At 44.0% G+C, this 22,045-nt stretch overlaps 1 protein-coding gene across 2 annotated transcripts in view; it reads left to right on the plus strand.

Moving 5' to 3' along the window:
- The first annotated feature begins 6,442 nt into the window (after positions 1 to 6,442).
- The window catches only part of Clgn (calmegin), a 29,454-nt gene continuing 13,851 nt past the window's right edge, over positions 6,443 to 22,045 (plus strand). The window contains exons 1-7 of one of the 2 annotated variants that reach the window (XM_029532752.1): positions 6,443 to 6,586; positions 7,953 to 8,029; positions 8,609 to 8,667; positions 11,119 to 11,260; positions 18,897 to 18,978; positions 20,212 to 20,404; positions 21,099 to 21,288. In XM_029532752.1, the coding sequence (XP_029388612.1) occupies positions 6,446 to 6,586; positions 7,953 to 8,029; positions 8,609 to 8,667; positions 11,119 to 11,260; positions 18,897 to 18,978; positions 20,212 to 20,404; positions 21,099 to 21,288 (884 nt within the window). In that variant the 5' untranslated portion in view covers positions 6,443 to 6,445. Of the gene's footprint in view, positions 6,603 to 7,952; positions 8,030 to 8,608; positions 8,668 to 11,118; positions 11,261 to 18,896; positions 18,979 to 20,211; positions 20,405 to 21,098; positions 21,289 to 22,045 lie in introns of both variants that reach the window. The other variant, XM_029532753.1, reaches the window with a different exon arrangement.

The raw sequence follows: 22,045 nt of genomic DNA on the forward strand, positions 1-22,045 counted from the left end.
TGGAGAGTTCTTCGCATCTTTCAAGAAAAGGCAACAAAACCAACCTGGGCTCATTTGCAGCCCACTCCTCTGCGAAGCCAAAAGAACCCTACCTCCCCCACCCCCACGCTCAAACCCGGTGAAGGTGGCCAGAGAATCCTGGCCACTCCCTAGACACTTGGGTGGAGCCTAACAGGAACCACTGGGGAGTAACTGGGCGTGTGTTGAATCCAGAAAACATTAACAGCTAGAGATTCATTATCTAAAGCCTGTTTACTATCAATCTGGTACTTTAGCTGCATTTAAGTGGCATCTGCCCCCACCCAGGAGGAAGAAGCTATGCAGGTGTTTGTTTGGGGTTAAAGAGCAAAAGGCTAGGAAGTTGGGAGCTGGAGATAGAAGGTATAATCAGAAATAAACAAATTAGGCAAAACAAAAATTTAAAAATTAGGTGGTCAATGGTTCAACATTTCTGAAGAAGATTAATTTATGTTGAAACATAGAATAGTAAATCATGGGGGCTGGTGAGATGGCTCTGCAGGTAAGAGCACCCGACTGCTCTTCCAAAGGTCCTGAGTTCAAGTCCCAGCAACCACATGGTGGCTCACAACCATCCGTAACGAGATCTGGCGCCCTCTTCTGGAGTGTCTGAAGACAGCTACAGTGTACTTACATATAATAAATAAATAAATCTTTAAAAAAAAAAAAAAAAAAGAATAGTAAATCATGGTTGTTTTCTTGCCCTGAAAATTTGACATCTCTCTAGGTGGCCCTCTTTTTTTGGTAATTGTAATTTTGACCATTTTCTAGCCTACAGTCTGTTCCAGACACATTGATCCTGTCCCTTAAACTCAAGGTAGTCTTTTTTGTCTGGTTTTTATTGGTCTTGTTGGTTTGTTGTCTAATGGCGGAGTGTGCTGATGGATATGCAGCTAGCAGGTGGGGGCTCAGGGCTCAGGGCTTGTTTGGTGTCAACTGAACTTTCCTTCTTTATTATGTCATTAGAAAACAGGAACCGTCAGCCTTGATAGGACTTTCTCTGGACTCATGGGTGACAAGAGACCCAGAGAAGGGGACCAGTTCAGTTGTCCTTTGAACAACAGTGTTAGTCACTTAGTGACAAGGGTGGGGAGCTTTTGAATGATGTCGCTTGTAGCTGAGCTTCTGATGCCACAGGAAAGAATCACAGAGGTTTTCAAACCTCGCTCCAGCGGAGCGCAGGTGATGTCAGATAACTCCGTCAGCCTTACGCCTGAAGACAGGCAAAAATCCTGTTATAAGAGCATCGATTTACAATAGCATGAGTATGTTAAATGGGGAAGTAATGGGGCTGGAGAGAGAGCCCAGTGGTGGAGACTATGCACTGCTTTTGCAGAGAACCCGAATTCCATCCCCAGCACCTGTAACTGAAGAGTTAGAGGGCATCTGATGCCCTTTTCTGGCCTCCTCTGGCACCCACACATATGTGTACATAACCACACAAGAGAAACACATGCATGTAATTAAAGTATATGTGTATGTGTGTGTGTATAGATAGATATAAATATCAATATAGATGGGTAGATATATGGCAAATACTCAGAATGAAAGAATGAGTCATGGAAGAGAAGTATATGATCAGAATTACTAAACATTAATTTTAAAGTAGAGTCTAATTTAAGAATTGGTTTTATTTTTTAGCAAACACCAGGCTTACAAGATGCAGGGGTTGGTTATAAAGGTTTGCAGGAGTGGACATGACACTGACCAACAACTTACTAGTAGTATCTGTCAGGAAGGTTAGGTCCCTAATGAAGGCTGAGGGATCAAAATATGTTCATTCCACAAATGCCCTCCTATTGACTTTAGTTAGCAGACACTCCGGGGGACCAGTGAGACTGTATTCTGTCTATTTTTAGTTAGCAGACACTCCGGGGGACCAGTGAGACTGTATTCTGTCTATTTTTAGTTAGCAGACACTCCAGGGGACCAGTGAGACTGTATTCTGTCTGTCTTTGCTTCGTTTTTGTGGGCCCAGGGCCTTGGGGATACAGGCGAGCGTTACGGCTGTGTTCTTGTTCCCAGCCCAAGTCCATACATTTAAAACCATTTGGTTGACTAGAGGTGGTGTCAATAGAAAAGGGAATTAAAGACACAGCCAGGAATGTTTACAATTTTTAAAATTACATTTATTAAACCAGGTGTGATTTAAGGCCAGCCTGATCTACACAGTGAGTTCCAGCACAGCCAGATATACACAGAGAGATCCTGTCTCAAAATAAAAATTGTATGTATGTATATATGTATGTATGTATGTATGTATGTATTTATGGGTGGGGTGGTCGAGTACTGTGACACACATGTGGAGGTCAGAGGACAGCTTTAGGAATCAGTTCTTTCCCTTCACCATGTGGGTCCTGGGGATTAAACTTGGGTCCTCAGGCTTAGCAGCAAGCTCTGTCTGAGCCGTCTCGATGGCCACAATAACAAGCATATCTCAATTCAGGGGAAAGAGCAAGTTCAAATTAAGGAAGGTGGTGGGTCACCTTTGAGGGCGAATAAGTCCCCAAAGCTAAAGAGTGACCTCTGAACTGTGAGTAAGGTTCAGGAATCCTCAGATAGCTTTCATAGAGAAAAGCAAAAAGTATGTACAGTGAACGAAGAAAATAAATAAGGAGAAAAGGAAAGGACATGACTGTTCTAGGTGTGCTGCAGGAGATAGATTACCATAGACAAGAGGGAGATTAGCCAGAGGCAGAGACATCTGAGAGAGTCCAGAGTCCTCGGGACCCTGAGCCAAGTGGGGGGGGGGGGGGAGGTCCAGCAGCCAGGAGGCCCACGGGACAAATGGAGGGTACCCATTTTGTCTAGATTTAATTGAGAAGAGTCTCTGGGGGAAGGGCAGCTCAGCCTCTGGGCTGGAAAGTTCAGGGTAGGGTGGGGTAGGGACTGAGGGATGCTGGGAAAACCTGGAGGCCAGGTCTGCTTTGATATGTTAAATAGGCACCTCAGACTTTAGTCCCGGGTTTAAAACTACAAGAAGAGCTGGGTGTGGTAGGGTGGCACACACCTTTAATCCCAGCACTTGGGAGGCAGAGGGAGGTGGATTTTGAGTTCGAGGCCAGAAGAAAAAGGAGGAAGAGGAGGAGGAGGAGGAGGAGGAAGAGCAGAGCAGCCTGGGTCACATAGTGAGTTCCAAGAAAACCATGGCTATTGACTCAAACAAAGCAAAACAGACTCAGAAGCTGTTTGGGGCAGAACCAGATTGTGAAAACTGGAACCTAGTAAATTTTAGGGGAGGCAGACAGCCCCTGGACCCCTGGTACAGCCAGTGCAGAAAGTATGGGAAGGTCCTCAGAAACTGAAAGCAGAATCGGCACATGGCGAAGTGGACAGGAAAGTTGTTCATTCTCTTGCTGCCGAGACAGAAATACTGGGTATAGGAACTTAAGGAGGGAAGGGTTTGTTTATTCTGGCTTACAGTCTGAAGGGACATAGTCGATTGATCATGACTGGGAAGGCCTGGCAGTTGCTCACAGGGTGTTTGCAGTCAGGGAGTAGAAAGCTGTCCACTCTCTCCTCTTCCTCAGTACAGGGTCTCAGCCCACAGAGTGCTGTCGTCCTCATTAAGATAAGTCTTCATACTTCAATTAACACAATCTAGGCACCCCATGAACAGGCCTGCCCAGAAGTTTTTCTCTAGGTGATTCTAGATTCTGTCAAGTTGACAGTGTGAACTCTCCAAGAACTTAAACTGAAAATTTGTTTTGAAAGAGAAAACATGGTTTCAAAGTGATATTGATGTTTTTTTTCTACATTTATTTATGGTGTGTGTGTGTGTGTGTGTGTGTGTGTGTGTGTGTGTGTGTCTGTTCTTCCATCACATGGGTGAACTTAGGTCTTCAGTGTTGGCACCAAGTATCTTTCCTGCTGAGACATCCCACTGCCCTGTGTGTTCTTTGTCACTGTTGTTATTTCATCTACTTGCTGGGAGGGCTATTTTTGATGGTTTGTTGAGAAGTGTCTTGTTATGCATAGCTGGCCTGGATTCCTGGCAATCCTGCCTCTCAGGCTTATGGATGATGGAATTACAGGTATGTGCCATGTGCCTAGTTTTTAAAAATATTTTTACTGGTTTTTTGTTTTGTTTCGTTTTTGGGGGGTTTTTTGTTTTTTTTGTTTTTTTGGTTTTTTGTTTTTTTGGGTTTTTTTTGTACTAGAGATTACTCTTGGAACCTTGTGCAAGCTAGTGCGTGAGCTCTCGCCCTCACTGAAGGGTCAGTAGTAATAGCATCAAGTAAAATACTGTAACGTGTGTTTATATAAATCATGATATGCAGGCTTTTAAGGCAGTGAAGTGTTTAGGGGTAAGCTTTGCCATTTACAAATGTTAGTTTCTGCACCAAGAAAGTGGATAATGAAGAAAACAGGCTGAATTTCTTGTTACCAAGTACAAGTGATCTCCTCATAGTCATGTCCTCTCCCAGAAATCAAACTTTCCTCTCTGTCTGTCTGTCTGTCTCTCTCTCTGTCTCTGTCTCTCTGTCTCTGTCTCTCTCTCTGTCTGTCTCTGTCTCTCTCTCTGTCTGTCTCTGTCTCTGTCTCTGTCTCTGTCTCTGTCTCTCTCTCTCTCTCTCTCTCTCTCTGTGTGTGTGTGTGTGTGTGTGTGTGTTGTCCCTGTCCATAAAAATGGCTGTACATGAGTATAGAAAGCTCCTATTAAGGTAGGTTTCTGTTTAATGGTTTTCAAAATGTGTATTTTCAAAGGAAACATTAGGGTGGTAGCCACCAACCTTTAGAAGAAATCAGGGTCATCTGGCTCGAACATTCATCTGAAGTTTTGATCTCAGGAAAAAAAGTTGTATCCATTGAAGTAATTAAGTAGAATAATGCTTTTTGTGATCTGTATCATAAACTGCTCTAATGATATATAATGTGTATATTATCAAGTTCAGGTGCTTAATGCATGTAATTATATTTATAGACTTGGGTAGCCACTACCAGATTCCAATATTGGACATTTCATCGCCCTCAAAGGATAAGCCTCTAGCTCTCTCCCTGAGCCCTGACTAGCTGGCCTCTCATCTGTTCTCCAGCTCTGTAGGTTTTCTGGCTTCTTTAAAGTGGAATAGTACAACATTTATGATTTTTTTTCATAACTGGCTTTTTCCTAGGAATAATAGTTTTGTGTTCCTGCATTCCTGTCCTTCTGTTGCTGGATATTTTCCCAGGGTTTGAGGGCTTATACAACTTATGTCTGTATGCTCATGAGTTGATGGGTATTTGAGTTGGCCCACATTTTCATCGATACTGGAAATGTATCTTATGACTTGTGCCTATGTATTTGTGAGGATTTCGGCTTTGTTTATTTTGACTTTTCTTGAGTGCGATCACTGGACATGTTGAAACCTGCCACATTATTTCCTACTGCTGTGGGTGTGGTGCATTGCTGTACCTCAGCAGTGCGTGAGGGTTTCAGCTCCTCCAGTCTGTGTGGCTTTCAGTCGTCATTGTTGGTAACAGCAATTTTGGGGCTTGTAGCGCCATCTCTGCCAGGCCCACCCATCTTAAGTAGACCCATATATGTCTATAGCTATCGATTTTCTAGAAACATCTTAGAGTTCTAAGAATCTACTTTAAAATTTTCCCCATGTTGATGTTATCATTATAGAAAAAAACAGCATACATGAGGAGGAGGAGGAGGAAGAGGAGGAGGAGGAGGAAGGAGAGGAGAAAGATGTGTTATTGTATGATCCTTTTGAATCAATGACATGGAACTATCTCAGTGCCCAACAGTCCTCGTTTGGAAGTCTCTTGGCACCAAGAGAGAAATTTTGAATTAGTATATGCTGCTGAGAGTCCATGAGAACATAATTTAACAAGCCAAGCGCTCCTGCTAAGAGGACAACGTGCTGCATTCGGCCTTGGCTGCTCTCTTAGCACTGCAGTTCTGTGCTGTATGAAGAGACACCCGGTCAGATAACTGGGTGACGGCTGTGGAAGTTTAGGAGGGTGAGTTGGATAGAACTCGGTCCTCAGCAGACAGCCTGCCACAGCGTGGGACTTGGCCTGGCAAAGTATTATTTCATTAAATGTATGATTAAAAATCCCTCAGTTTTTGGTGTTTAGATGTAAGTCAATTTTGGCTGTACCATTTTCAAATGTCCAATTTTGTATATACTTAAGCTACATTATGTGAAATAATAAAAGTGGACATTTAGGGATCGTGATATCTTTACAGTATTTACATCTCATGGACACTTGCTGACATCTTTATATCTTTACACATTAGCTCTTTGATTTTGGGAGAAGACTTAGAAATGAAAGTTAGAAGTTGGTGTTTTACTTGTTCAAGGCTTTCTTTAAATAGTGTTGTTAGTGAGTAAAGCATCCTAGAATAAAGAAGCCATTTCTTCCTTCGGGTCTTACCACAAGGCATCCCCACCTGGTTTTTCACTGGCTGCTCTTACTTTCACAGAGAGGCGATATGCGTTTCCAGGGTGTTGGACTATGCTTGGGTCTCCTGCTCATCATGGTCAATGCGGACTTTATGGATGATGGTGTTGAGGTGAAAGACTTCAGTGAAAATCCAGAAGAGAGTAATAATAAAGATGAACCTTCCTCGGGGGTAAGGCGGTTGAGACGTGAGTTACAAGCTACTCTTTCCGTGGTCATAGGTGTGACAGATTGCTCATGATACATGTCCTTTCCTCCTGACACCCTTTGTCTTTTCAGTGGATAGTAAAACCTCACTTTTTTCCAGCTGTGTTCCTGTGAGTGCCCACACACAGCAAAACTGTGTGATTGACACCTAAGCCACTTGGGCTCAGTAAGCACAGGGGAGGCGTTTGCTGCCGTGACAGGAGTTCTCTGGTTAAAGAGGGCCAAGGCCTTTAGCAAAGACAAGGGCCTTAAGTTTTAGTTCTGATAATCCCAGCCTTCTCCAGGCAAAATGGAAGGTACCGTAGTTTGTGGTTCTCAGTGCTGATTTGTCTGTGGGCAGATTTGAACAGAGAAGGGTGGCAACATGGGCTTGAGCTGAGCTGAGGCAGGGTTCTGCCTCTGTGCTATGAAGGTTTATGTTCAGAGATGACGACTTACGGGAGACTGAGGAACGTGACAGAGACTTTGGTGTGTCTACCTTGACCATTCCCTAGAGCTGTGCCCTGCCTTCCTAATGCTGCAGCCCTTTAATGCGGTTCCTCATGTTGTGGTGACCCTAACCATACAGTTATTGTTGTTGCTACTTCATTACTGTGATGTCGCTACTGTTATGAATTGTAACAGAAGTATCTGTATTTTCCCATGGTCTTAGGTGACCTCTGTGAAAGGGTCATTCCACCCCAGGCCCCACCCCAAGGAGTCGAGACCCACAGGTCACGTGGCTCTCTAGAACCATGTCTCTGGTGCCTTCACATTGAGTATATTCACATCTAATGCTGTGAAGACTAGAAATTACCCATCCTGTTGTGCTGGCCTCTGTTTAAAGGGCCCAGAGAATTCATAGGAAGTTCTCACAGATCCCTTTGCTTCATCTCATATTTACTGGATGTTTAATATGCAGATAGAAATGTTATTGTCTGTTTGCAGTGAACGTTGTGCTTCCCCTGTTAGATTTCAACCTCTGCAAAGGTGTTCTTCTGAAACCGGTTCTGAGATTTGCAAAGCAATGCTTAAAGTACCAACAGCCGGGGCAGATGCCCTACTACAGGGATCCTTGGAAGTCCCTACTTTAAAAACATTGACAAGACTGTTGTAATGTTTGGTGAGGTGGCAAGTGGGGCAAACTGTATGCATTCATTCCTGCACATCCGTTGTACAGAACAGCAGGCTTCACTGTGCTATGACTAAGACATGAACTTTTCACCCAGAGTCCATGCCTCTCCATGCCTCTGTTGTCCTTGTGCGCTGTGTACTAGGTTCTGAACCAGCAGAATGACGTCAGATGTTGGCAAAAATGAATAACGTTAGCTTTTAAAAATTCTCTTTTCTAGACTTTTAAGTATAAAACACCTCAGCCTATAGGAGAAGTATATTTTACAGAAACATTTGACAGTGGAAATCTGGCTGGGTGAGTGTTCCCACACTTTCTTCAGTTCGATGAATTTTCTGAAGCTATTGGTCTATGAGAATCAGCGCCCCTGTGGCCCTGTGGGATAATTTAAAGCTATGTATTTATGCAAAGAGACACAGATTTGGAATGCACACAGCGTTTGCTGATTCTCTGAGGCAGAGGTTAACGGTGGTGATGGGTGAGACAGCTTTGAGCTTCTGTTGCAGCCGCCACAGAGATGGCAGAGTGCGGCACCTCGGTGAGGGACAATACCTACTGGTTGCTGTGCCCCAAACCCCTGCTGGCAGCCAGATGTGTGCTCCATCCCATTTCCCACCAAGAGAGACCCCAGCCATGGTGTGCACGCTTACTCCCGCGGACACCAGCAAAGCCGAGCAGACTGAGCTCCTGCCCTCTGGGATGGGATTGTCAAAGGCTGGATTAACTGATCAGCTAGCTTCTTAGTACTAGCTCCTTTTGAATGAAAAAAAAATGATTGTGTTGGGTAACAACCGCTTATGTTTTTACATGCATTTTTATCTATAGATTGCAAATCTTATTTTAATGGCAAATATCTTTGTTCACTTTTATTTATAGGTGGGTCTTATCAAAAGCAAAGAAGGATGATATGGATTCAGAAATTTCTATATATGATGGTAAAATACTTATTCAGATATTTGATAACCACAACCAATGTTCACAGCCTTTGAGATTATAGTTTTGTTATGTTATGTTGACCGGAAGTTCCACTCTGCCTTTCACTTGCCCCTCTACAGTGTTTCAGGGATGGTCTGCCCTAACCAGTTGTCTAACTCTTAGACCATGGTTGGACTTTGGCCCCAGTAAACTCACTTGACCTGAGTTGTGCTGGACCTTTTGTCTCAAGCCTGGGCACTCCTAGGTCGAATGTAGAGGTGTATTAATGAGCACTGTAAGATTGTGGTCACCAGGAAGCCTAAAGCTTCAGGCCTTGCCCATTGTCCACAGGATCCCTGATGCTGCCACCTTCAGGCTGAGCTATGGAAGTGCCTTTCAGGGTCATATTTCCTTCCCTAGAAGGACCAGCTCAGAGAATGACAAGAGAGTCTCCCTTCTGGTCCACAAGCAGCCTTCCCAACCATCACGTCCAAAAGGAAGGTCTCCCTGTGCTCCTGCTGAGCAGGAGGGGAATGCCACTGTCTAGGAGGTTCTCACACCCTGAAACATGTGGCTGAGAGCTCTGACATTGCAAGGAGGTTACATCACAGCATGTGCTAGGCTTCCATGGCCAATTTCTTGCTCATAGCTTCCATAAGCATATAAGGCAAAGACCATGCCTGCCTGCCTGCCTGCCTGCCTGTACAAAAAGTTCTCCATCCCCATAAACTCCAAATGCCTCCACATGTGTGTACAGTTGAAATGAACCCAAATGCCTCCACATGTGTGTACAGTTGAAATGAACCCAAATGCCTCCACATGTGTGNTGTACAGTTGAAATGAACCCAAATGCCTCCACATGTGTGTACAGTTGAAATGAACCCAAATGCCTCCACATGTGTGTACAGTTGAAATGAACCCATTGACCAATCTAAAGCCATTTAGAGAATTCTTCCCCTCAGAGAAACAAGGAGTCCAAGAGACATGCTGCCCAAAAGAAATCTAAATGAATACAATCTTACTTCCTGTCAACCAGAATGCCTGTCTGTAAGCATCTGAGTGTGAGCTCGTCATGGTCTGAAGAGAAGCCAAGTCAAAGATTCATTCTGGGAAACGTAGTACAAGATTGGGGGGTGCTTTAGGGAACCTGCAAACATTTCTTTTTAAGATGGGCCTTGCTGTGTAGCCCAGGCTGCCTTTAAACATGCAATCCTCCTGCCTCAGCTATGAGTAACGGTATGATTTCAGGCATGGGCAGCAATGTGTTGCTTCCTCCTGAAAAATCTTTCTTAAGACTACTTTTAAAATCCCAATAATTATACAAAACAACAAAAACTCGGACTGCTTTGATCTTCGGACTTGTGGTAGATGCACTGTTTTTTTAGGGGGAAAAAATCAGTCTAGAAGCATTAGTGATTTTAAACATGCCCATAAAAATAATTGTGAGTTGAAACATTATAGCAAAATAACCATCTTTTATTGAATTGAGTTTGGTTGGAACAGGCAGACATATATAATTTTTAAAACTGTAGCATTGTATATAAATTAAACTAAGTTTGTTTTTTTCTTCCTTTTTTCCTATTCTAAAACAAGTAAAGGACGATGTCCAGCATAGACCTCTGGGGCTACGGTTAGCCCCCCTGGCTTACAGCCTGTGTAGCCCCGTGGTCTGATGGCAGAGACAGTCAGATCTAAACACTGAGAGCCCAGCCCAGAGCCCAGCCCAGCTTTGGACCTTTGAATAATGTACTTTGTTTCACTGCATACTTTTAAATTTATTCTATTCATTTAGTATCTGGACAAGGTAAACTTTGCTCTTCATCAAGAGGGTGCACTCAGCAGGGTGACACACAGACAGGAAGTGCAGAGGCAGCACTCATAGACCTCATGAGAGGAACCACACTGTTATCACCATTGTTTTATTGAAAGTAGGTCAAGAAAACTTAATTGTGTCCATCCATCTTAGAAGTGTACATGACATGTTATTTATTAGTCTTCTGAGGTTTTTTTAAAAAATACTTATTTATTTTACATATATGAGTACTGTCACTGTCTTCAGACACACCAGAAGAGAGCATCAGATCCCATTACAGATGGTTGTGAGCCACCATGTGGTTGCTGGGAACTGAACTCATGACCTCTGGGAGAACAGTCAGTGCTCTTGACCACTGAGCCATCTCGCCAGCCCCCATCTTCTGAGTTTTAACTAAGGAAATGAAGCCAATTTCTGATAAATGATAAGAAAGAGAAAAGAGAGGGACGGAGAAGAGAGGAGAGGAAAGAAAGAAGAGAAAGGACAGGGAGGAATGGAGAGGGCAAAATAACAAATTTCAGGAATTATTTTCTGGTGCATTATATGGTTTTGCTTTTGCCACAATCAATATTCATGGGAAAGGATCAGAGGTGACGACAGCTGAGAGGTGAAGTGTGTGTCTTCTGTGACAGTCCATTCCCTTTGCTTTCTCCTTCAGGAAGATGGGAGATCGAAGAACTGAAGGAAAACCAGGTGCCTGGGGACAGAGGACTGGTTCTGAAGTCGAAAGCCAAGCACCATGCAATAGCCGCTCTCCTCAAAAAACCCTTTATTTTTGCCGATAAACCTTTGATAGTTCAGTAAGTTTTAAGATTTTCTCATTTGTATTAGTCTGCTGTAATTTGATATCTGAGTGTATGTTAGGTATGGTGCTGCACACACACACACACACACACACACACACATCCCTTTCCCTTTCCCTTTCCCTTTCCAGGTTCATAGACAAACGCATGCATGCATAACCACACCCTGGACTTTGGAGGGCAAACAGGTTAGTGATAAACTTCCACATCGGGTATCCAGTGGGCACAATTCTGGATCCATAAAGGATGACACATTAAGTCGGCACTCAGGGGTGTCTTAGCTTTTCTTGTTCCGTGCTATTAAGATAGAAACCTCAGGACATTCAGAACAGAGCTCAGAGGCAGCAAATAGGTTCCAGCAGGGGAATGTGTCTGCGGGCCAATGTCCTTCAAGCATGGGGATCTTTTCAAAGCCCCAATGCTGTCTGAAATCTCTTCCCCTTGCCCTGGGGTCTGCATGTGCACTGCCCCAAAGTCAGGTAGAAATTCCCAGCCTGCTCTCACCTGCAGAGCTTGAAACCAAAGTGAGGCTCTGAAACCCTTCCCTGTTCTATGGCAGAGGAAAGGAAGTGAGCCAGTGTTAATCACAGGTTGTCTTGTATTGGAAACTGTCCCAGATCAGCATGTCCTCCAGAGTAGCGGTAGCCCCTACAGGCCTGCAGACTCTGCGGTTCTCTGCTGGTGCCGTGAGCGGTGCCCCTTCCTGGATTAAGTTGCCTCATTTCAGTTTAGTCTGCATAAGTCCATTTCGGAAGCTATCCAATACCACGTAAAGACTGGGAAGGCTTGCCGTTGAATGAACTCATTGAATTAACATTAGCTACATTGGTATTATTTATTACTAAGATTTGGTCTGATTTTTGTTTTCCTTGATAATTTTTTTCTGTTTCCTCCCCTCCCGTGGTGTGTGTGTACAATTGTATGTTTGTGTGTACAGTTATGTGTTTATGTATGTAGATGTGTGTCTGTGTATGTGGAGGTCTGAGGTTGATTGATGCTGGGAATTATCCTTGATCTGCCTCATTCACAGACACAGTCTGTCTGTCTGCAGCATAGCTGGTCTCTGTAGCCAGCTTGCTTCTGAGTCCCCTGCCTCTGCCTGCTGAGGCTGGAATTACAGGATGGCCACCATGTTTGACCAGCCACCTTGATGTTTTACATAGGCTCTGGGGATCTGAACTCTGGTCCTGATGCATGGGTGTCCAGCACTTTCACTACTGAGCCATCCCACAGCCCTTCCTTGAGAACTGGAAAGTAGCCTTCCTAGACTTCACTCTGTGAATGGTGAAAGGGGCTGTAAAGGAAACCAAGACAAAATTCAGGTTCTCGGGGCTAAGATAAGTGTAATGTTTTCAATGTGAGTCACATACACACACACAAATGATACCTTGCCAGATAAGAAGCAAACAAGAAAATACATCTAAAAATTTCTCAAACAACTGTGAAATTATTATTTTGAAAAAATAAAGAGGTTCAAGAACTGAAAGCTGTCAAATGGGCTAAAGTGTTGTTGTTAATGCTTTTAGTGGCACGGGGCTTTTAGTGGCATGGGGCTTTTAGTGGCATGGGGCTTTTGCCGTCATTTTTGGTGCCCTTTCCTTTCTGTGTCCATGTCAACACAGGTTTGAGCATGCTGTGTCCATGTCAACACATGTTTGAGCATGCCTGACGTGAAGTCTGAAATTTGGAACATTTTTTCTAATCTCTGTGATCGCTTCTTCAAATAACAACAGTTTTGTGCTGCTTTTTTTCTGTACAACATTTGTTTTAAACCTTAATTTTACATATGCACAACTGTGTGGTGTTTGATCATTTAATATATGTGCTACAGGCAGTGTGGGATACAGCCTGACATTTCTGTCTCTTTAAACATTTGTCACGTCTTTGTGTTGAGACCCTGTCTTCTGGTCCTTTCTAGGACAATAGGTTATTGTCACTTCGGGCAGGGGCCAGAGAACTCCCTCCTTGCTGAGTGTATTCTGGTCTTTCTTGTCCCTCTTTCCTTCCTCTCCCTTGTGATGCCAAACCACCAGTAACTCCGTCTTGCTTCTATTAAATCAATATTTTTTTTTGTTTGTTTTTTGTTTTTCGAGACAGGGTTTCTCTGTATAGCTCTGGCTGTCCTGGAACTCACTTGGTAGACCAGGCTGGCCTCGAACTCAGAAATCCGCCTGCCTCTGCCTCCCGAGTGCTGGGATTAAAGGCCTGCGCCACCAGGCCCGGCTTAAATCAATATTTCCTTCTGAAAAGGAGTGAGAGCGGGTGGTAAATGCCTTAGGTGGTTTTGCTGGGATTATTTTACTTCATGCGGTGCTCCTGGTACCAGCCCTGCTGCTGTGAAGAAAAGTTTACTGAACGCTCTCAAGTGGCGGAGCAGTTTTCCTTTGGCCATCCATATGGACGCCTCTTCCTTAGCCCCATGTCAGTGCCACCTCCATGAACTGTGCATGAGGCCATTGAGAAGGGGCTGAGTGAACGTTGGAAGGGCGAGCATCATGGGCTGAAGTGCCCGCTCCTCATGGCCACGTTCCCGGTCCTGGGAGAGCTGACAGGGGCTCACAGCATAGTTCTGGGCCACTTCTCATAGTGGCTGCATTAATCTGTAGTTCCACCATCAATATATAAGAATTGCCCTTTTGACATCATCATAAGCAGATTTTTGTTGGTTTATTTTTGGGTGTTTTAGGTTTTTGGGGTTTGTTTTCTGTTTTTCATGAAAGCTGTTCCACCTAGGTCAGGTTTTTGTTTGTGTTTTCCTGATTCGTGGTAGAACATGGTTTTTTATAATATACTTTACTCATGTGTATCTTCTTTTGAGAACTGTCTGTGTAGGTCTATTGCATTTTTTTGAGGGTGGTGGGGCAGAGTTTCTCTGTATAGCTCTGGCTGTCCTGGAACTCACTCCGTAGACCATGCTGGCCTCGAACTCAGAGATCAGCCTGAAGCATGCATTTTTTTTTTATTAATTTAAGTTATTTATTTACTATACATCCTGATCATTGCTTCAGTTCCCTCTCTCCTCCCAATCCCTCCTGCTCATTTTTCTTCCCCCAATACCCTCCTCCCTTTCTCCTCAGAAAAGGAAAGGGAGGCCTCCCATGGATATCAACCAGCCTTGGCATAGCAAATTGCAGTAAGAGACCAGATGCATCTTCTCCTACTGAGGCTTAGACGAGGCAGCCCAGTTAGGGGAAAGGGATCTAACGGCAGGCCACAGAGTCAGGAGAGTCAGGAGCCCCTGCTCCTGTTGTCAGGGGATCCATATGAAGTCCCAGCTGCACAACTGTGACATATGTGCAGAAGGCCTAGGTCTGTCCCTGTGGTGTGCACATACTTTTTTTTTTAAGATTTATTTATTATTATACATAAGTACACTGTAGCTGTCTTCAGACACACTAGAAGAGGGTGCCAGATCTCATTACGAGTGGTTTTGAGCCACCATGTGGTTGCTGGGGTTTGAACTCAGGACCTTTGGAAGAGCAGTCAGTGCTCTTACCCTCTGAGCCATCTCACCAGCCCCCCTTCACATATTTTTAATAGGATTTTTGAAAGATTTTTTTTCTTTTTGCTCTTGAGTGTTCCACATAGTCTGAATATTGGCCAATCATTTCTAATCTGTGAAGCTTACTGTATAGACTAGACTAGCGTGCAGTCTTGTGGAGAAAGCCTGGGTGCTGATGGGTAGAATGTGTATCTGCAGCTTCGAGAGGACACGTCTGTAACCACCTGTTGGTCTGGAATAGTTTAAGTCCAGGGATCCTTTGCTTGGGTCTGTTCACTGCCTGGGAGGCCATTCGAGGAGAGTCATACTCTTTCATTTGAATGACAACCCCCCTGCTTCCTGCCCCATCTCTGTGAACCTTAGCAGTGCAGCGTGCTTCCTGCGTACTGCTGGACAACCTAGCGTCTACACTGCATCTGACCACACTGACTCTTGTCTATCAAGATCAGTAGCCTCTACCAGTTTTGTAAGAATCCTAGGGTGCTGGCTGGGTAGGCTACGCTGGTTTTAGTTCTACGTGGACAAAATGGTGTGGTGTCATGTAGCATCTTCAGCTGTAAAACTGATGATTGCAGATGTCCCAGCGACGTGGGTTTGCAGCGGTGGTGGGGCTGCTCTGTCAGCTGGGAACAAAGCTCTTCAGATGGAGCTTGCTTGTTGGCAATTTCCACAGGTTTACTTTGATGTTCTTTTTGGGGGTGGGGTAGGGGGGTGCTCTAGTGGGTTCAGGCTGGCATAGTGTAGCATTCCCACCAATAGGGGCAGGGTCATGTTTGGGTAGCTGAAGGTCATACAGAGTCTCCAGATTCTCAACCTTCCTAATGCTGCAGAACCTCCATTTGCATCTCTGTTGTAGCTGCTTTAGAGGCTGTGGTGGACCGTTCTTGGCTCTGGGGTAGGATGCTCGCCAGTCACAGGTCCTGTTAGACCGAGGTGGGGGCTCAAGCGGGACGCTCAGATGCTTCCAGATGTTTTCAGGAACTGAGGGTTGGTTTGCCTTGGCTCCTTGTTTGGAGCCTTGGTGTGCCAGTCTGTGCAGGGCGGGCTTCCTGGTGCTTTCCAGGATGAGGGCAGATGGGTAGGATGGCTCACCTGCTTTGTGGGACCACAGCTGGGCAGGTTCTCAAATGGAGCTGTTCATCAGGAACCTGGGTGGTGTCGCACGCTGTTTGAGCTGGGCAGGCTTTAGGGTAATTCGGTGGCGTGGGTTCCCTAAGCTGAGCTATGTTTGTGTGGAATTCTTCTGGAGCAAGCAGGCCATCACCCATAGCATCAGTTGGCGTTGTCAGAGTCTCCTACAGGCCCAGTATCCACTTTGTGAAGCCTCTTTGGAGTCAAAGCTGGTCTTGGCTGAAGAGAGGGAATGCTAGATGCTGTGTGACCCTTCTTCACGAGGCGGTCCCAGGTCTCCATTGTGCATCTTTGTTGTATCCTTAGTGTGTATGCTTCATGCTCTCCCTCAAAACTCCATAGCGATTGTGGGTTTGGGCTTTGGTTTTGGGTTTTTTGCTGTCTATTTGGGGGCATAGGCATGTTGTTGTTGGGTCCGAAAGAGAAAAACTGAGTTTTTCAAAGCACCTGAATTAGCTATTGCTCTGAAATTTGAAGTCGTTTGAGTGTCCTCGTGATTCTCAGAGCATTTTGGATTTTGGAGTGTTTCAGATTTCAGATTGGGGTGCACAGCAGGTATCCCCAAAACATGGATTCCCCAACAGAGCGTCCTGCCTGCGTTTGCCATGTAATCAGACAGGATCTGAACATTAGAGATGGTTTAGCTTAAGAAGAAAGCTTATGAGCCCATGCAAGGTTTGAGGAAGATCTGGACCTAAAAACCATTTGTAGCTTTATTTCCCCCAAGCATGCTTCACCGTGTAAGTTGGTTTTCTTCTGTCAACTGCTTCATAGAAAAGTTTGGTAAAGGACACTCCAGAGAAATCAGGATTAATGCATGCTGTGTGTGCCCTCGGTTTCCAGAGGTGCCGTGGTTAGCAGCAGCCTCCTTGTGTGATGAGAGACGTTATGCTGGCCTCCCAGTCCCAGTGATTCACACACAAGCTAATGCCTGTGAGTTTGTGGTTTGTTTCCAATGGCACTGGCGATTGAAACCAGAGCTTGCTGTGTGCTGAGCAAATCCTCTGCCTCTGGTCCCCAGCTATTTGCACTTTTTATTTTGAGACGAGGTCTCATCAAGGTGCCAGGCTCTATGTGACTTCAGGACCCTCTAGTCTCAGGCTCTGAAGTATCTGGGGTCACAGCCTTTGCAGACAGGCCCTGCAGGGTCAATGTTCAGAAACAGAAAATTTGCAGGATAAGAAATGAGCAAAGTAGCCGGGCAGTGGTGGTGCACGCTTTAATCCCAGTACTTAGGAGGCAGAGGCAGGCAGATTTCTGAGTTTGAGGCCAGCCTGGTCTACAGAGAGAGTTCCAGGACAGCCAGAGCTACACAGAGAAACCTTGTCTCAAAAACCAACAATAAAAAGAAAAGGAAAAAGAGAGGAAGGAAGGAAGAGAGGGAGGGAGGGAGGGAGGGAGGGAGGGAGGGAGGGAGGGAAGGAAGGAAGGAAGAAAGAAAGAAAGAAAGAAAGAAAGAAAGAAAGAAAGAAAGAAAGAAAGAAAGAAAGAAAGAGACGTCCTGGCAGGACAGCTGAGCCACTCTCTTTCTATAGAACTGTTGGTGACATTCTTCCTCCCAGCACCATAGCTTCCTGGAGGATCCTTGGTCCATAATCTCCTTTCATATTTAAATTCCTGAAATGACAACCTTTAAACCACACCAGGCATCATTTCCTGTGTTTTGTTTTTCAATGCTATGAGCCTCACAAAGAAACTGTCAAGTTGTGTTTTAAGTAAAACTTAACGCTTTAGGGGAAACAAATGTTTTGTTTTTTTTAAATTATTTTTGCTAAGCTCCATAACAGAAGGTGACATTTTTTTCAACCTTTATTTCTATATCACTCAAACCTTAAGTTCTTTAAGTGAGGGCCCAGCCCCACACCATAGGTGGACAAATAGGAGGCTCACTCAGAATGTCCTTGATGTGCCTAGAGCCCCCTCGTGTGGACAGCTTGGGAAATACAGCATAGCACGGGTGGGATCTCCCACAAGCTTGAAAGTTATATACTTAACCCCCCACTTCCTCTCCCCTCGCCCCCCTCCCCTGATCTGATACAAGTGTGTATACCAATTGGGATCAAGCTGGCGGGTTGTATATGCTACTATTTTTTATCTCGTCCCTGAAGTTGCTTGGGAAATGTAAATAAGCAGCATAGTGTCTGGTTTCTTTATATTTTTGTTATTTTTGTTACTTAACAAAACCGTCTTTCTTTTACTGTTTTTCAAGTTAACAACTACTTTATGGATTTTCCCCATGGGACTCATTTATTCATCAGACGGCTAAGCTTCTTTCTGCTTTGTTCTCTTAGCAATGTTAGGGTTCTGGTTTTGTGTTTGTTTTTTTTAAAGAAACAACCTAAAACAGAACAAAGCTGCTGGAGCCTTGTCATATGTTGTAAATCTATGAGAGGCTCATAGCTGGTACACTAGACAGTGGAGGCATCCCTTTCTCGTGGTCATTTTGGTGTGAAAAACCTAATTATTGAGTGAAAATCTGAAACCTCTTTGCTAGAGAAATTCAATAAACTAAAAGTATTGAGCACAGTTAAGGTGGAGTTGAGTTAAAATAAAACTTAGTGTTGGGTTCTGAATCTTCAGAGTTATCATTAGGCCCTGAGAATCCTGATGTGGCTACGTTTGTTTATACAGAGCACGGAGGCCAGGGATTGGCTCAGTAGTGGAGTGTTTGCCCAACTTGTATGTGGCCCTGGGTTTGACACCCTGCTAAAGAGGCTGAAGGGAGAACTTACCGCATCATATTTTGAGATTTTCCTCTTGCAGTTTTAGTTAAAAATCTCTTTATCTCCATGTTAATACTTTTGCTGAGAAATTATGTAAATGAGATGGTTGGTTTTTCTCCAGTTGGTTGTAGTTATTTCTAAATACTCTTCATGTGAGCGAGCTTGGTGGTAATGTAAAGTAATTCTGCTTAAGGATGGTGAGAGAAATTCATTATACTTTAACAAGCAATGCGTAATGTTACTTATCAGCAGTGTGGTTCTTTTTCGCTCCATTTAGATATGAAGTAAATTTTCAAGATGGTATTGATTGTGGAGGTGCATACATTAAGCTGCTAGCAGACGCTGGTGATTTGATTCTGGTATGACATTTTAATATCTAAGAACACCTTGTTAAAGTCAGTAAGTATTTTAAGGACTGGTTGACAACAACTGAAAATTCATTTTCAATGTCTTTTTTTTTCAACATGAGTTTACATGGCCTTTACAGTTCACTGTCAAGATTCATATGCAGTTGCACTGTGTGATGAAGACATCAATTCTGTGCTCTTTAGTGACATAAATGTGCTCTACCTGTGGGTAGAAGTATCAGGTGCTTAGAAATGCTCATGATGTAGCAACCTGGTGTTCCTCACGAGTTTGTTTGGAGAAGTCAAATGACAGCACAGAGCCCACATTAAAAGCTGCTTCTTCTGGTTGCCGACACCCAGAAAAGACCAAAGTAGCTTTGGAGCTCTGATAGTTTGGGGACATTCACAGTGGGAGCTCTGCCAGGGGTCTGACTAGAACAGAAGTAAGGGTCCGGGTTCTGGTTGAGATGGCTTTGTTTTAGGCCAGCTCCACGGTGCACAGCAGAACCTACTTCTGCACTGCTGGCTTTATGATCAGGTAAGAGAGACCATTTGTAGGATGGAGGGAAGCTCTTGTTTGAGATCTTGTAGGTCTTAGTGGCAGAGAGGCAAGAACACAGTAGACTTGAGTTCCTTTAAAAACTTAATTGGACCCAACAAATTCTCAGAGCCCCTCTAAGGTAGGAACTGTCGTCTCCACATTGGAGGCATCGTGGGGTCCTGGGGGTCCAGACACTCACCAGCTTCACGTGCATGGTGGATTGTCAGAGCTGCGGGAGCTGAGCGCAGCAGACCCAGAGAGGAATGTTGTGCTGGAGGCACAGACCCCACAGGGAATGAAATCTGGAGGGCCTCTCTCTGAGCACTTTTTTTTGGGGGGGGGGGAGCGGGACTAAGGGTCATTTCCTTGTAACTCCCTAATAGATAACAAATAATCATTTTAGTCTAAGGTCATACATGTGCCTAGGTCCCCATGAACTGCTAATATCTACTTGTGTAAATCAACTGAAGTTTTTCTGAGCTCTTCCAAGCATCCTCAGGAAGGAAATAGCGTGTGCTTTTCTAAAGTAACACATTACTCTGAAGCCAAAGTTTTCACTTTTCCATATCCTTTATGGTCTTTGTGTTATTTGATAAGTTGGCACTTAATATAGTCTGTAAATTCTGCCCATTGGACAGAATAGAGAAAGCCAAAGAGTGCGCCATGACCTCTGGACTAATTGGGACCATCCTCTCTCTTTGAAGGAAAACTTTTATGATAAAACATCCTATACCATCATGTTTGGACCAGATAAATGTGGAGAAGATTATAAACTTCATTTAATCTTCAGACACAAACATCCCAAAACTGGAGTTTTTGAAGAAAAGCATGCCAAGCCTCCAGATGTCGACCTGAAAGAGTTCTTTACAGACAGGAGGACACACCTCTATACCCTTGGTACACCTTCAGTCATTCATCCAAAAGTTCTCGTTTCCATGGAGATGCAGACAGCCTGTGCTTTCAGGAGAAAATACACGTATCTTCCTTTAAGAAGTTATCTTTGAGGAAAGATAAGTTGTGTCAAATAAATGGGGTGTTGGGGTGGGGTGTTGGGGTGGGGTGTTGGGGTGGGGTGTCAGAAGAAGAGATTCCAGAGTGGAAGTTATTTAACAACGCATCTTTCCTGATCGTGTTCCCTGGGTGGGGTTTACGTACAAAAAAATGTACGTTTGTAAGAAAATCCATTCTTAAGAGTGATGTATACTGACTGGGTGGGGAACTCTCAAGTGGTTCTGAAACAGTTTAAGTTCTTTGTGATACACTTGCAACTTCTTAAGTGGGAGGGGTTTGTCTTACTATGAAGAAGACTGGGCTGTAACTGTACAGAGGGGTGCTCTGTGGCCAGGAATCCCCACCCTGTCAGCTAGCTGCTGGGTAATTTTACCTGTGGAGATAATGGAATTTTTCATTGATGAAAAAATGAGTTTAAAATAAACTTTATCTTTATTTTAGAAAATATTGTAGCTAGTGATTTCAGCAAATTTTGATTCAGAACATAAGTTTTTTCTGATTTTATCCATAAACTTTTGTCATTTTATTGTTTAGAAGATTATCTTTCCATCTGTCAAATGTTAAAATTGTTGTTCTGTAGTGATGAATCCGGATGATACGTTTAAAATATTAATCGATCAGAAAGTTGTGAACCAAGGCACCTTGCTAGATGATGTGGTCCCGCCTATCAATCCACCCAGAGAAATTGACGACCCCAATGATAAAAAGCCAGAGGAGTGGGATGACAGAGCCAAGATCCCCGACCCCACGGCCGTCAAGCCAGAGGACTGGTAAGCCAAGGACTCGGCTGCAGCCTGGTCTGGCCTGTGCCTGGCCGCAGAGGCTAAGTGACTGTTGCAGCTAATGAGACTACTGCGGACTTCAATGATTTCCTATGAAATAATTTTCAGAAATTGATGTTGCAATGCACTATCTTTTAATTTCACTTTTTCTTTAATATGTTTACTTTGTTGCTTTTTTTGTTATGGCATTTCTTTCTTTCTTTCTTTCTTTCTTTCTTTCTTTCTTTCTTTCTTTCTTTCTTTCTTTCTTTCATGATATCAGTTCTGTGGGAAGATCTATGAGTTTGAAACACCAAGCCTTTCATTTTAATTCCTGGCTTGTTGTTCTTTGCATATGGTATACTCTATAGGTGTAGATTGGTTTGGGTTTTTGATTGTGGGGTTTTTTCTTTTTTAGGTTGATAGGTTGGGTTTTTTCAGTTTTTTTGTTTAATAATGACTTGGCTTTTTGTTTTGTTTTTTTAATATGTCACATGGCTTTTTAATCCTCTTTTCTGGTTTCACTTCCGAAAAACACCCTCCCCCCTATCCCTTCCCCTCTGCCCTTGCTTACCAACCCACCCACTCCTGCTTCCTGGCCCTGGCATTCCCCGACACTGGGGCATACAGCCTTCATAGGACAAAGGGCCTCTCTTCCCATTGATAAATGCCTAGGCCATCCTCTGCTGCATATGCAGCTAGAGCCATGAGTTCCACCATGTGTGCTCTTTGATTGGTGGTTTAGTCCCTGGAAGCTCTGGAAAAC

This window comes from Mus pahari, chromosome 20 (assembly GCF_900095145.1).
Source record: "Mus pahari chromosome 20, PAHARI_EIJ_v1.1, whole genome shotgun sequence".
NCBI classification, from domain to species: Eukaryota; Metazoa; Chordata; class Mammalia; order Rodentia; family Muridae; genus Mus; species Mus pahari.